The 15,055-nt window shown below is 31.5% G+C and overlaps 1 protein-coding gene across 2 annotated transcripts; it reads right to left on the reverse strand.

Annotated features, from left to right (window-relative positions):
- Positions 1–1,241: 1,241 nt before the first annotated feature.
- LOC125837596 (uncharacterized) lies at positions 1,242–8,174 on the reverse strand. Of its 2 annotated transcripts, XM_049516692.1 has the most exons (9): positions 7,687–8,174; positions 6,710–6,815; positions 5,346–5,438; positions 5,068–5,263; positions 3,866–4,044; positions 2,807–3,057; positions 2,145–2,314; positions 1,450–1,625; positions 1,247–1,363 (listed from the first exon to the last, which is right to left on the reverse strand). In XM_049516692.1, exons 1-8 carry the CDS (start codon positions 8,066–8,068, stop codon positions 1,458–1,460), a joined length of 1,545 nt encoding a protein of 514 aa, XP_049372649.1. In that variant the 5' UTR covers positions 8,069–8,174; the 3' UTR covers positions 1,247–1,363; positions 1,450–1,457. The 2 variants fall into 2 exon arrangements, with proteins under 2 accessions (XP_049372646.1, XP_049372649.1); XM_049516689.1 differs by having other exon boundaries at positions 1,242–1,625.
- Positions 8,175–15,055: the final 6,881 nt, after the last annotated feature.

A 15,055-nucleotide genomic window follows, 5' to 3' on the forward strand; every position in this document is an offset into this window, starting at 1 on the left:
ACTAGATTGCTTAAATATGGATAAAGATTTTGTCGGAGTGGTAACTATAGTTTGATTTCGTGGTACTTTTCGATTAGAATCTAAATTTAGTCACGCCACAAAGCAAATATTGAACATGAAATGGAAAATTAAAAATATTAGTCTCGTGACTCTCATCCAATTTTTCAAATATAATAGACAATTACCTTTATGTGAATTTTTTTTCTCGAATTTTGATTTAATCGTGGCTCAATGAGAATATCAAACACCACATGAAAAACAAATATTATCCAAACATAATTAACAATTCCTACGTTAGAAAAGGTTTTATTGTCCTTCAAAATGGCTCAATTGGTTTGAAAGTTGATGGAACTAATCCTCTCTCAATGACCATTGAATCGAGTTTATAGCATAAAACTTGCCTAGTGCAACTCAAAAATCTATTCAAGTTGGACTCCAATACATACGGTATGCCGATTACCATATTAAAAGGAGGAAAAAAATGAATATTGTCCGAAGAATTAACAATCTTTTTTTCCTTATAAAAATCAATTGACATATTTTAGGATAATGTCAAATTTACATCTATTTATATTTATTTATCTATCAATCCATTAGTTTTTTATCCTATTCGATTTTTCCTTTTAATTTTCTTCAAATAGTTTAACTTATTCAAAAAAAATAAAAATTGTCGAACTGTGGATACTTTTTCGATAACATTTATGACACTACAAATGCAAAATGGGTGAATGTGTTGTTTTAAAAGTAAAAAGATCATTATAACCATAAATTATACGAACATATAGCCCGAAGCATCCCGTGTTCAAGTGGACAAGTAGGGAAGAAGAGTCACACCCCAAAATGGTGAAATGTAGACCATCTGCACTAACAAAAGCATATGTGATTCCACGACTTTAGCTCGTGACTTATAAGTTATACGGAGATAATTTTACCATTGCTCTGTCCGGAGTCCTCTTCATTTCTGAAAAAGTCATGGGAAAAAAATTGAACCTCATCAAATAATTCAGTGCACAAGTATCAAACGTTTACAAAGGGTCCATGAAGCCTGAAGGGCCGGGTCCAAAGGAATGTGATATTAGATAGTCTGCCCTGATACAAGCATCAATAACTAATTTCACGGCTAAAACATGTGACGTATGACTAATACGGAAACAACTTTATAGTTACAAACTGTTACATATGCAAAGCAAAATTGGTTTTGCTACATTCATGTTGTCTATTGAATCATTCTAGTTCAAGTAAAATCAGAACATTATGTCAAAGCGGAGAGTTTCAAGGTTTGAATGCGAAGAAAGCAAACTGTTCAACCAGTATCCACACCTCTACTCTACGTTTATCGTCAAAACTGGAATAGCTGATGCTGCTGCGAGGTAGCCATCGGATATGATACTTCAAAAAAGGAGGAGATTATGGTGAATCAGACAAAAAGAAAGTTCAGCTTTAACTTACCACGCGTCTCAGGTGAAGGGGTAAAAATTAGAGAAGAGCAAACTGCCGAGCAAGATGTAAGCTGCACAATATGTCCAAATAATGTATCCCCATCTCTTGCTGAGATGAGGAGATGTCATGACATATGAGCCAAACCAGTAGAGAGGAGGGCTGGCAGATAAGAATCGTGTTGAAACCTGTCAAAGTGATCGGAAGAGAGTCAGATATAGGTTTTGCCCAGGGTGTTTATCTAGGTTGACAAACTTCCTAACTTAAGATGAAACTAAAACTTTCAATCAACTTGATTCAGATTCTCATACTCAGAAGGCAGAGTTGATGCACAAAAGGAAAAAGTGGAGAAGGTAGATAATCATTTCGTGCCAGAGGACAATGTGAGCACGAAAGTATAAACCATGTCCGTTACCAGAACATGAAAGAAGTTCATCAGCTGAAGAACTGAAGACTCCCCAGAAGAAGTTAAGTCTGTGTTTAGATTACAAGAACTTTCCCCACTTTCATTCCCACACAAAATCTTCTAATTTCAAATAATTCAAGATTTTGCAGAACTAGGAAGTTAAGTCTGGGTTGGGCAAATTGGAAATACTAAAGGGAAAGATTCAGTTCAATAATAGTTATCCCACCATTAAACCAAAAGCTAGGAAAATTCACTCCTAGTAATCACGTCACTTTAGAAAAAGGGAAAGAGGTCAGCCAACCTGTACGTGCATGACAAAAAAAGCCGTTGCAACCATGAACACAAGGTGTAGAATGAAGGGAACAAGAATAATTGGTTTCAATCCTGGATTCTCTGATGCTTCATCCTCTGATGGCTGTACCACATAGTTCTCTTCTCTCACAGCTGGTTTTCGCCGTCTAAGAAAGTCACCTATCAAAAGTGAAGTAAACAATGAGCATTGTCTTCACATTACAAAATTTTGAAATTGAGTCCCTATAAGAATGTGATGAAACATATAACCACTCATTTTTATATGAGTTGGAAAGAAATAAAATCATATTAATTCACAGATAACAATGTACATCTCATCACAAAGTGCAGCAACATGAACAAGGAGATCAGCAGAGCAAGGATTAGAAGTTTAAATGGAATGCAAACATTGAAAGGAAATGCGAGACAAGGAAAACTATAAGTGTGGGCAAGTGTATCTGAATTCAATGCAAAACCTCACACAACATTCAAAATGATCAATCATAAGCAGAGTACCATCTTTGTTATACCAGCTAGTAAAATTTAGCAGTGGCCATTTACTAGACCAGAAAATTGATGGTCTGTCGTTAGTTGTAATCAGAAAAAAACAGAAACTTCCTCTCGTACATGATACATACATCTTATGGAAATGACTTACGTATCAAGTTATACCTTGCCCGGCATCAGATCTGTTTTCCGATGGAAAGCCAACACTCTTGGATCCTGCACTTCTCCCAAGAGGCATGGATGAAGTAGCACTTTCTTTATTTGGAGAGGATTCCCGAAAACCAAGTGAGACAAAAACCTCAGGCCATAGCTTCACATAATGTATGATTGTGCAGAGTGCAAGAGATAATATTGGAGATGCAAGAACAAAGTTTGGAATTTGTTTTACTTGAAAATACTTTAAGAAACCCACTCCCCTGAGAAAGAAGAAACAGCAAAGTCAGCCTCTGCTCTTGGCGGCAATCAACATTGAGTTTAGCTGAGGATACTGGTGTTTTACTTTTACTTTTTCTACTCACTCTTTTCTTTTTATCCTTTATTTTTTTGGTAATGAGAATGATATCTATCAATAAGGACTATCTTGGGTATCACAAATCAGTTAAAGCACCAATGAGCGTTTACATGAACCTATTTCCCGTGAGTACTGTCTGGCATCACCTTTCCTCACCAAAGAAATTAAACACAGCTACACACAGTGAGAACTGGTGATCACTTGGCCTGACCAATCACCAATGAGAAATTTTCCTTTCTAGATAAATGTTCATTGAGGTCGTAGGGGCCCACCAGATCCCCACCCAAGTGGCATCTCATTTCAAATAGATTGCGAAAAGTTAAAATTCAACCATACCTTAAAGAATTTTTCTGCACAAAATTTAACAGAAAAAGAAAACATCATAAAATAATATGATATAAATGGCTAAAAGTGGGAGATTGGAATGTGAGGGAAAGATCAAAGTAGCTTTTAAGCCATTGTCTTTATAAATTATTAACAGAGAATATAGAGGCAACGATGGTCTAAACCTTGATTAGTTATTCTAGGGTATTATGACTTTCAGAGAAGTACAAGAAATAAAAAATTGTTCTGGTATTAATCTTAAAAAGAAAACAATCGTACACCCAAAGTTTCAGCACAATAAGATCAAATGTAATTTAATATCTACCAGATCAAATTTAATGTGGAAGAGGCAATGAGAGTTTGAAAAGGTAGAAAAGGTACCAACATACCAATAACGACTTTGAATATAGTTGTAGAGTAAAGGAAGTCTTGCCTTGCACCAAGGCCTCATTTCATCTGAAGTGCCTCTCCCACACATATTGTAGTAACCATATGCTTGAAAAGCAATAAATGGGGAAATGATAAATAGGCTACGCAAAGCCCCAGAAAGAAGAACTAGCAAGGTCCCCTGGCAACATGTGGAAGATTTTGCCTGAGTAATCTTAAACAACCAAAACATAACTTTCTCTAAAGCTATATGCTATATTTATCGAATTCCGAGAACAATTGATGCTCAAACAAATGATAGTTCATAATCATGAAAACTACGAAGTAAACATAACGCAAGCCACAGAATTCAACAATTTATGTTCTTTTAACAATCAAATATAAAATGCTAGAACAGTCAAACTAACAACTTAAACACCCATCTCCAGTCAAATAGTGCAACATAATATGGGAAGGAGGCATTATGTAAGGAGTGTGGAACTCCAAAACAACTTTGCTCAACCACCATTAAGTTTACAGAGATGAGATTTAATAAGAGTATTGGTGATAAGCCATTTCAGATCAAAAGAAGAAAACTGATCTATGGAAAGGAGAGGGATAGGAGTAGTAAGGCGTTTGAGTTCGAAAAATATTTGAGGGAGATAATGAGAGGAATAAAGTGGGTGGAGATGGAGGAATTGGAGCAAAAGCATGTACAAAATAAGGAATTAATCTAAATATTAATTCCTTTCCAATTTGTCCTTTGGCCAACAAAATGAGCAAATTTGATATGGCATAGTCTCTCTCCTCTGCCTCTTTTTTTTTTTAATTTTATATATCTCACATTAGAAGCCTCTTGGTCTCAAAGTTGACCTTCTTGAGGTTAGAGCAATAACCGTAAGCCTACTTTAAAAATCATGGTTGAAAAGCCTGACAGGCTCATCTGGTTTTGTTTCATGGATGATCCAACCCTGCCCCACTTGAGCCATCATACATGAGTGTATTTTGTTACCACTCATGGCATGCCAAGTTAAATAGAACTCCCTGAAGCTCCTTGGGAAGTAGTGACTGCAGCTTTCGCAAACTCACAGTGAACAGTGCAGCTCAATTAAGTATGAGCCTCGGCAACTTCTTCATATAGTGAGAACAATCATACCGTACTAAGCACTATCCAGAAAAAAAATTGCATTGGTCAAAGGAAGAACAGCAACAGAACAAAACTTACACCAGCATTTTTTCTAACAAAAGCTGCTTTATAGGACCTATGCATTGTCTGGAAACAAATATAGCCAGCAATAAGCACTCCGTTCGACCTTGCAAATCCAGTGAGAGCAAGACAAAGTGTTGCAATGTTATTTGAACCCCTCATGAGATAATACAATCCTCCAATGGAACACAAAGCATACATACTCTCAGTATATCTGTGAACAGACAGCACAGAACATACTCATATGCAAGTCATCATAATATGAGGCGAATGCACGGCAAGACAAAAGAAAATACATTGATGAGTAGAAGATGGAGGCGGGATTAAGGCAAAACAATATTGTAGCTCTGAATGCCACCTCGGAATCCTTCAAGATAATAGCTGAGAGCCTGTGAACCAATAACATAAAGAATGATAAGCAGATTTAAAAAAGTAAATAAATTCATAAATGTGCAAAGACAGTGTGAATCTAATGTACTATATAAGAATGAATATAACATATCATCTAATGTATTATATAAGAATGAATATAACATATCATTATGAATATGTAAGTATCAATTGTGTAGTTTGTGCAAACAAGTGGAGAATAACTATCCAGGAACCATCAAAGGACTATGAGATAGCTCAATTAACACACTTGGCCTTCAAATCATCTCAAAAACTGGCACAACTTCCAAAAATTCATATTTGAGTTTAGTTTAAATCACAATGGTGCCATGATGTTCTCCACAAACAAAATTTCATATAAACTACCCTATCAATTTCAAACTAACTTGAATGAACATTTAAGTTAGAGACATCAATCACTCCAGTCAAATCTTCTAAATGAATGTTATATGAAAGCGTTACACCAAATAACCCAAATAGAAAATCAAGAACAATGAAACAGCTGAGCAGGGCGAAGCCATGTACAAATAAAAAGTGTTCTTGCCATATTATGCAAAGGACTTCTGAATCCAAAATTCAAATACATCATTCATGAGCTTATAGCTTTGAAGTTTGAGAAATTTCTCATGATTGCTGCTTCAATTTCAAGACACTTTATGGGTTTGCCCACTGCAAGCCATTTTTCACTTTTCCTCGGAATGCCCAAAAAGAAAAATCCTTTCATTATGTGATGTTCACACACCAAAATAAAAGGTCAATTATACAGAGATTTAACCAGGAAAACATGAAAATTTACAGTATTTGAGCTATTGCAGATGTTAAATAATTCAGATTATTGAAAACTAAATTGATATTATACTTTTGAAGATATCCCAAAGCATAGCTTTTGACTTATAAAGACCATCCTTGATGTTCTGGAAAATCAGTGATAGCGAGATAGAACTAATTGTGGTATCAATAAGGGTCTTAAATACAAGTGTCAGGAGATCTTTCATTTTCATGTTTCAATGGTCAACAATATCTCTTCAAAGTCATAAACTGACTCCACAGTCAAAATTCTACATACTGCAAAATAGTTACATGTTTAGTGTCAATCCAACTTATCAACTTTCATGCACTAATGTGGAAATTTTAAGATTCCTTGCTATCCAATTCTTGAGATGTTGTGGCATTGATACTCAATTTAAACCTTGAAGTTTCTCCACATGACAGAAGAAGGAACATACTTTCATAAAGAAGTAATACTTACAAAAACAAAATTGGACATTACCTGTAAAGATAAAAAGAAGCCAAAACAAATGCAAAGTTATTGAGCACATAACCAGATAATCCGAGAACAGCTCTCTGTCCAATAAAAGGTATCAATGGGGCAAACACTGCAAAAACAAACATTCAAGAACTTTTTTCAATCTAAGAAGTAACAATTGCAAAAAAAAAAAAAATGCTGACTTCACCACGAAAACAGGAAAAGGAAAAATACCTGCACAATGAACATCATTCTTAATGAGCAAGATACAACTTTTGAAGCATGACATGTAACAGATCAGTGATTTCACAGTTTATCTATATCTATACTGTAAAATGTCAATCCTGTTGTTCTTTATCAAAAAAAAAAATGTCAATCCTGTTGTTTACATAGTCTCTATTAGAACCTTTATGCGTAGCGGAATAGTGACACCATGTTTATCTATATCTCTATCATGAAATGTCTCTCTCTACCTTCCAAGATAGGGGTAAAGTCTGTATACACCTACTCTCTCCAGACCCCACTAGTGGGATTACACAACGTATGTTGATTACTATGAAACGTCAATCCTGTAGCTAAGTAGCTTACATAGTCTCTCTTAGCGCCTGTTTGGGAGCACGGCTGCTTTCAAGTAGTGCTTTTTCAAGTGATGTTTCTAAAAGTATTAGTACTTTTTAAAAGTCTTCGTAAGCACTTCTTCAATAAGCATTTGATGCAATTAGCTCACAAAGCATTTTAAATTTTTGCATTCACAAAAACAACCATAAAGTACACATTTTTTTATGCTTCAATGCGATAACAAATACAAATTGCCTTTTGGAACAACTCGAGGAGGAGGTAGAGAGGTTGTTTCGGAAAGAACCTCAGCTCGAGTAACACACACCAAGAGCAGCTAAAACGAAAATACAGAAGTATGCTTATGATAAAAATGCGTGCATGCTTATAAATTATAATATGCCAGTATTATTAATCCACAAAATGATTAAAAAAAAGAGAATTACCGGTTCGTGAAAGCAAAGAGATGCAAATCGGAATCAGAGGAAAAAAGGCGTAGTTCTGTTCATACTCATATCCACACTGCGCAATTCGTACAAAGTACACACTATCCCAAACAATGCTATCCTCGATCACCGATGCCAATCGCGGGAGGAGAACCGGCGGCGAGTCGGATTTCAAGTAAGAATTTGAACCGGAAAACAAACCGATAATGGACGTGGTGTTGGAGAGGCAGCTAGGGTTTATAGAAGCGGAGGTATCGTAAGGGCTGAGCAGTGATCTCCATAGAACTATTAGGGAGATTAAGACGAGCCTTGAAATGACGGCGTATTTGAGAACAAGACGAGTGTGGTTATAATGGAGATCGGCGGTGGATTTTCCGGCCATTTTCCCCGGCGGCGGAGAAAGAAGGTTAACGGCGGCTTTAACTCGTCGGAGAATTTAGGACGGCGATTGTGTATAATTATGCTAAACGGAAAATTGAAATGTTAGTTAAGCAAATATAATTTTCCTTTTTTTAAAAAAAAAAATTGCTTTATTTGATTAAAAAAAACTAATCATTAAAAATAAATTTTTTTTTTTTTTAATCATGACAAAGATTAATTCAAAATGTTTATTTGATTGTTGTTTTGTTCGGTTTAATAATATTGCTTATCTTAGTAAGTTTACCTAAGAGAATACCGTTTTGTGAAAAAAGTGAAATTCGTTCATTTAGAATCTCAAAATACAGTAACATTCATAAGATAAGGAATAACATATTAATTTCACGATTTTAGGTGATGTTTTAACAAGCATTAATTCTCGTAAGATTTACATGTTACTAATAAATGATTATGCCAAATTGTCAATAAATGATTTAGGTAATCATAAACGTGTATCATTAATAATGATATCACTACATTACTAGCATTATTCATTGTATAACTATTTTGTACTTATTATAGGCGATTAACTCTAATTATCTTTTATTTAACTTGATAATATGGAGAATTATTTATAAAGTTAGCGTATAAAATTAAATTGGAGGAGAAATTAATGATTTATTAGTGCGTCTTTCTTAAAACGTCACTCTCTCATCCTCACGATGTGTCTTAATAAAAACTTGATTGCATTTAATATATAAAGAAAAGCAACATGGACGCAAGATATGTGTCATTAACACATATTTATATCATTTAATTATTACTTTGTTGCATTTTCTAGAATCTTGAAATTCAAAAATTCAATTTCGTTTTTTTTCTTTCTATTTAACGGCTAAGAGTAAATTACTTGATATAATATATCAATGATAATAAGAAGTTAGAAACAAGAACTTCTTTTATCGATGTATATGCTTTCACATTGAGGACATTTTTGGAATTTCAATATCTAAATTTTAAAGGTGTTTTACAGATATTTTTCTGTTGATAGTTTGGTCCAAGACAATAAAAGATTTTTTGTCAAATAAGTAGAATCCAATATGAATGAAATATTGATAACGCTATGAATTATTTATAAAATACGATAATGTGTCATTTTCTGAGACTAACTAAAAAAGAAAATATGTCATATGACAAAAAAAAAATATATAAGGCCATTTAGGCCATTTTAAATATAATTTATTGAGCTCATGCTAACACGTACTTTGCGTATATTAAATAAATACTTACCACGTGTCCATTGTAGAAGTGAGTACAACTAATAGGGTCTATATGTAGAGCTTATTAGAATCTCAAGCTAGTATCTTCTCACCAGCTTGGCTGACTACAACTTGGATCACTCAAGAACTTCCAAGTGTTAAAAGAAAATAATATAGTAACAATCGTAACTAATAAAATTGTTGTCACGTGATTAAGAGGTCATAGATAATTTTTGCATAAATATATGGTTAAATTGTATATAATAGACTCTTAGGTCTTTCTTTAGGCCTTTATGATAAAGAAAGCTTAGTGTATCAGATTTTTTTTTAGTAAAAAAAAACTATTCCCACTCGATGTTTTGTATCTATGTTGTTGTTATTGTTCTTTCTCGTAGATTTTATAATGTTTTTTCTTATTAACTGTTATGTTTTCTTCATCGTCTTCTTCTTCTTTTACTTGGGATTGATGCACTTAAGCCAAAGGTCTTTCGGAAACAACCTCTCTACCTCCAGAAGATATTGATAAGATCTGCATACACTCTCTCATTTACAAGTTCTACTTAGTGATTTCACTGAATATATTATTGTTATTATTGTTGATGTCCGGTATCCACTATGAACATGTAAATTGGTGTGTGGTAATTATGCCACTACGCTGAAATGTTTATTGGTTTGTGGTAATGCTAATACATTGAAAAGATTCACCTCGAAGGTAAATTACTCTTTATCAAATACGACTTTATATTCGAGATTTATATCTAAAATCTTTAACTAATGATGAAAAAGTATTTATTACTTCACCGCGATTATTAATGTGGTACAATAGTAATGTTTAATGAATGAAACTTTAAAAGAACAGCTTTGAGTTTGTTGGATTGGACATTATGGGCTTTTATTACATTTTTTTGACAGTTGGAAGTAGTTGTTCCTTTCATTCATGTGGTAGTCCTAGCTGTTTCTTTAAAGATATATATACATTGATTATACACTTATTATGTATTGTATTCGTGTCGAGATTTTCAAAAATAATTTCTCTATTTTTGTAAAGGAGTAAATTTGCATGTATGTTATTATTTTCAAATTTAGAATGACACTGAATATGTAATTGTTGTACACACACTAATAACGATTATAAAGTGTTACAGTTAGATAGATAAAAATCGAGAGAAAGCCAAAAATACTTCCTCATCTTTGGATTAAGATTCAAAGTCATCCTTGAGTTTTCACATGGAGCACTAATAGTCCTTTATGTTTGTAATATTAGTGCACTTTTGGTCCTCCTTCAAAATTTTGCCTATTTTTTAACATTGATTTTATTCATAATTTATGTACATTCGTCATTTTATATATTTAGTAGAAATAATAACTCCATGTGGAGATTATAAGAAGAAAAACACATTGTTTTGTTTAGTAGAAATTGTATTGCAGGTAAAGTCGAGAGGTTCATCACGACGATTTCACGTGCAATATTACAAATTTCTCTTTTCTTGCAATGTCATATGTTAAAATATTCTTAGTTTAGCTGCAGTAATATTTATACTGAACAGAACAATGTGTTCTTCTTCTCACTTTCTCTCACATAGAGTTATTATTTCTACTAAATATATACAAAGATGATGGGACATTCCTTACATAAAACTATGAACAAAATTAATGTTAAAAAATATGCAAAAGTTTAGGGGAGGACCAAAAGTGCACCAATATTGCAAACATGAGGGACTATTAGTGCTCCATGTAAAAACTCAAAGATGATTTTGAGTCTTAATCCAAAGATGAGGAACTATTTTGGGCCTTCTCTCGATAAAAATCATCTTTATAGTCGATTATTGGCTGAAATTGCGGAGATCAAGAAGTTCCTTCGTCTCTAAAAGGATTGTTTAGTTCAAAACAAGGATATTTAAATATAAGGGTAATGCTAAATGGCCAGAGAATTTGGCCAGAAATTTTAAAAAGTTATAATATCTTTTTTATTTTAAAATAAACTGATCTTTTTCCATTTTTTAGTTAAAATGTATTAAAGTTAAAAGGGTAAAAATATTTTGAAAGGTAAAATAACATGGATAAATTATCATTCTGGCCAAATTTTCTGGCCGAAAGGATTTTTCCTAAATATAATTAAGCCCTAAACGAAAAGTTTCCTTTTTTTAATGAAAGATATGTGGTTAAAAAGTAAATCAATAATTATTATGAAAATTTAATGCATTTTGAGCAGTTGGAAGTTAAAATTCCATTAATTATGATGCAGACTTTTGCCCTAGATATTAGGTATACGTATATTACCCTTATGCTAGGTACATTCTCTATTTACTAATTTGCGTGACATATTTAGAATTTCGACCGTTAAATTTTTTTTAATTTTGATTTAAAATTTAGATATATATAATTTTAAGTTTACATATTTAAAAAATATGTAAAGAATATTACACACTACAATAATTAATTAGATATAGTGTGGACATTAATAATTATTGTGAAAATCATGATCGAATTTCGTTAATTATTATGAAAATCACAATCAAGTTTTTTAATCAAGAATGATCGATGTGATGTGTACACTGATAAGAATATCTAAAATTTTAATATAGAATATGATGTGATGTGGGTAATTCCGTAATGAAACTCTTGATAGAGATTAGGAAATGTTTTCTCTTTAACGTGACTTATGTGATGCGAATTTGATTATTTGTAAATCCAATACGAGTATCAAAAAAGGCATGTCGAAGATGATCTCATACTAGGGTATGTATATTTTTTGTCTATTAGTTATTAGTAAATTTTAATTTTTGGTTCTTATGATAAATGACTAATTAAACATATCTTCGATTAACTAAATTATATGCTTTTGGTTCCTTTATGTAATGTTATATTTACACTACTTTTATAATTTTATATACGAGGATGATAAGCAAGATTACAAGTTCAACGTAATACATGAATGATAAAATAACATAATGGTCAATAATTCATTAAATTTGTAAAGATTCATATGCGAAGGGATAGCTCCAACGATATAATCAACAAGGGTCGTAGTGAATTGGTTGAGATCCCTCTACCCAACCAAAGCTCTATGGTTCGAGCTATGAGAATGGAATTTTTTTTATTAGTGTGTCTCCCCAAAAATGAACCCTGCAACACGTAAAATGAATTTAGTCGGACTCTAATATAGATATTGAATACTGAGTGAGAAATCAAGAAAAGAACCCTCCAAATATAAGTTTGGAGATTTAAAATTTTGGAGAGAGTTTAATTGAAAGGTACATTATTATGCTAAATTATTTCAAATTTTATTAACTAGAGAAAATAATGGGACCTAATAAGATATTAGGTTGAGCTAATCATTAAATTTAGCATTTAATGATAAATAAATAAGGTGACCCATGATCACAACCAATTTAATTAAATGAACATTATGGATACAATTTTATTATTTTCTCACAACACGTGTTGGTTTTTAGTTTCAATAAATTGATCACTTTTTCCATAAATACATTATTAATTAATAAACAAATAATTTCTATCCCTAAAATATAAAATATTCACTGCTAATTCTATTTCATAACATATTAGAGATAAATTGTTTTAGAAAAAAAAAACATGTTAGCTATGAACTATTTAGCCCTATCTATTAACGACAAATTTCGTAATTAATTTCTATCCTTTATAAATTATTCATATATTTAACAAGTTGTATTAGGTAATTTTTCACATTTTTTAGTTACTAATCTCATTTGTTATTAAGTATTACATGTAATTATTTTTTAAGGCGTTAATAAAGTGTTATTTTTTTAATGAATTTTATAAAATACGAATTTGACTCGAAACAAAATAGCAAATACCAAAAAAAATAAAAATCCTCTTGATTCAAGATCATGAATAGATCCAAAATTAGTCAGGATCTCATGTTCATTGAATTATAAAATAAAATATAAAATTATTAATTAATATAAAAAAGATAATTCTTCTATCACATGAGAAGAATATTATGATCCAATCTAATAATACATACACAAATTGGTACTTCTGTGATCATGTCAAACTGGAAAAAAATATTTATTTTCTCTTATAAGAGAGATAAAAGGCAAATATGGATTCGTAATTTGAATTTTATTAGTTTGAAATTTTAGCACAATGTGTAATTTTATGAATTTTGAATTTAAAAATGATAATAATTGAATTTAATATTTAATATTTTGTACATATTTAATAAAATTTCAATATAAGTACATTGTTTAAGCAGAAATTACTGAGTTTAATTATTTGAATCCATTTATTTAAGCATGTCGTTTCACTCTTGGCTGAAGGGTCATCAGTAGAATGCTCTTCGTCAAAAAAGTATATTTATTATATATATATAGGCATGATATTACTGTATATTTTTATATATACTAAATCTCGAAACATCTAGCTCTTCTCTTAATTGAAGGGTGATCCGTTGAATGCCCTTCATCGGAAAATTATTTTGTATATAGGTCAAATATTACTTATACTTATATACAAATCTTGAAAGTAACCTTAAATATTCTTAACGAAATTTCTGATTACGTCAGTAATCGAACCTGTATCCAAGTGTTAAATCCAAGTGTTTAGCTTCTTGCTCCACCCCTAACTTGGCCAGATGTTGAACTTCCCTCGTCAAAAAATTATATTATGCACATATGTTAAATATTATTCATATAATTATATACTAAATCTTGAAATTACTCTTATATATCCATTAATAAAACTTTTAATTTCTCTGCTGATCGAATTCGTAACTTATATTGTGGATCTACTCGGACAAAAAGGATCACAAAAAAGATTCATCTAATAATAATTGTAATACTAAATGACAAATTTTATTTTTGTTTGGTCTAAATAACTAATTTTTGTGATATAAAATTGAGTTAATTAACTAACTATTATCACGGATTAAACATACTGTCACGGGTTAAATCTGGATTTATCACGGGATAACATTTGAATATATTATTTTTTGTTTTATATATTGGATTTTAGTCCCCCAAAAAAATAATCCAAAAAGAAAACATCACAAACGAATTATTTTTTCCAAATAAAATAATAAATATACGCTGCGTAAATTCAAAATTAGTCGGATATTGAAATGTATACTTGTTGTCGTCAAATTATATCCTTACTTTCAACAAGAAGTTTCGAGTTCAAAGTTTGGGAGTGAAAAGATTCTCGATGGGAGCACTTCTCGTGACATGAACCTAAATTAGTCGGAATCCTAAAATGAATACTCAGTGTCATTAAGGATTGTGACGTAATGAATATTTCTTCAGTATGCTTAACCAAATTTTTTGAATTTGGGTCTATGAATAAAGAAAATTCCAATAGGGAACATTTTCCCTTTGAATGAGTCTTATGCGATACATATTCAAATTAATCAGAGCTTCAAAATGAGTATCGAATACCAGTGAAAAACAAATACTATGAAAATGGAAATTTTTGGAAGATGAAAGAAACAATTCATTTCTAATTATGGGTGTATTTTATTTTATTTTTCAAGAATTGGGACCATTTGATTTAAATGCAGTAGGTGACATTGTTAATAAATAATGCAAATGTCAGAATAACTACTAGATAATAACGCACCAAGCAAATTATGTATTTTTAGATTTATTTTTACATTCATTAATAAAAAATAGTACTAATAAATCAAGGCTATTCCAATCATTAAGGAACTAAGTAGAAAAAAAAAAACATTTACAAATTGCAATTGGTAAAAAAAAAGAGGATAAATTCTCTAAAAGGAG

This window comes from Solanum verrucosum, unplaced genomic scaffold (genome assembly GCF_900185275.1).
Source record: "Solanum verrucosum unplaced genomic scaffold, falcon-dt-bn FXZP01000284.1, whole genome shotgun sequence".
Lineage (NCBI taxonomy): Eukaryota > Viridiplantae > Streptophyta > Magnoliopsida > Solanales > Solanaceae > Solanum > Solanum verrucosum.

Excerpts from the sequence above, each read along its gene's own strand:
- LOC125837596 (XM_049516689.1), bottom strand. The coding sequence starts at position 8,068 with ATGGCCGGAAAATCCACCGCCGATCTCCATTATAACCACACTCGTCTT. Across the intron at positions 5,264-5,345 it reads TCCATCTTCTACTCATCAAT|ATATACTGAGAGTATGTATG; the intron begins GTATTTTCTTTT and ends GTCTGTTCACAG. Across the intron at positions 1,626-2,144 it reads TTTTTGTCATGCACGTACAG|GTTTCAACACGATTCTTATC; the intron begins GTTGGCTGACCT and ends TCACTTTGACAG.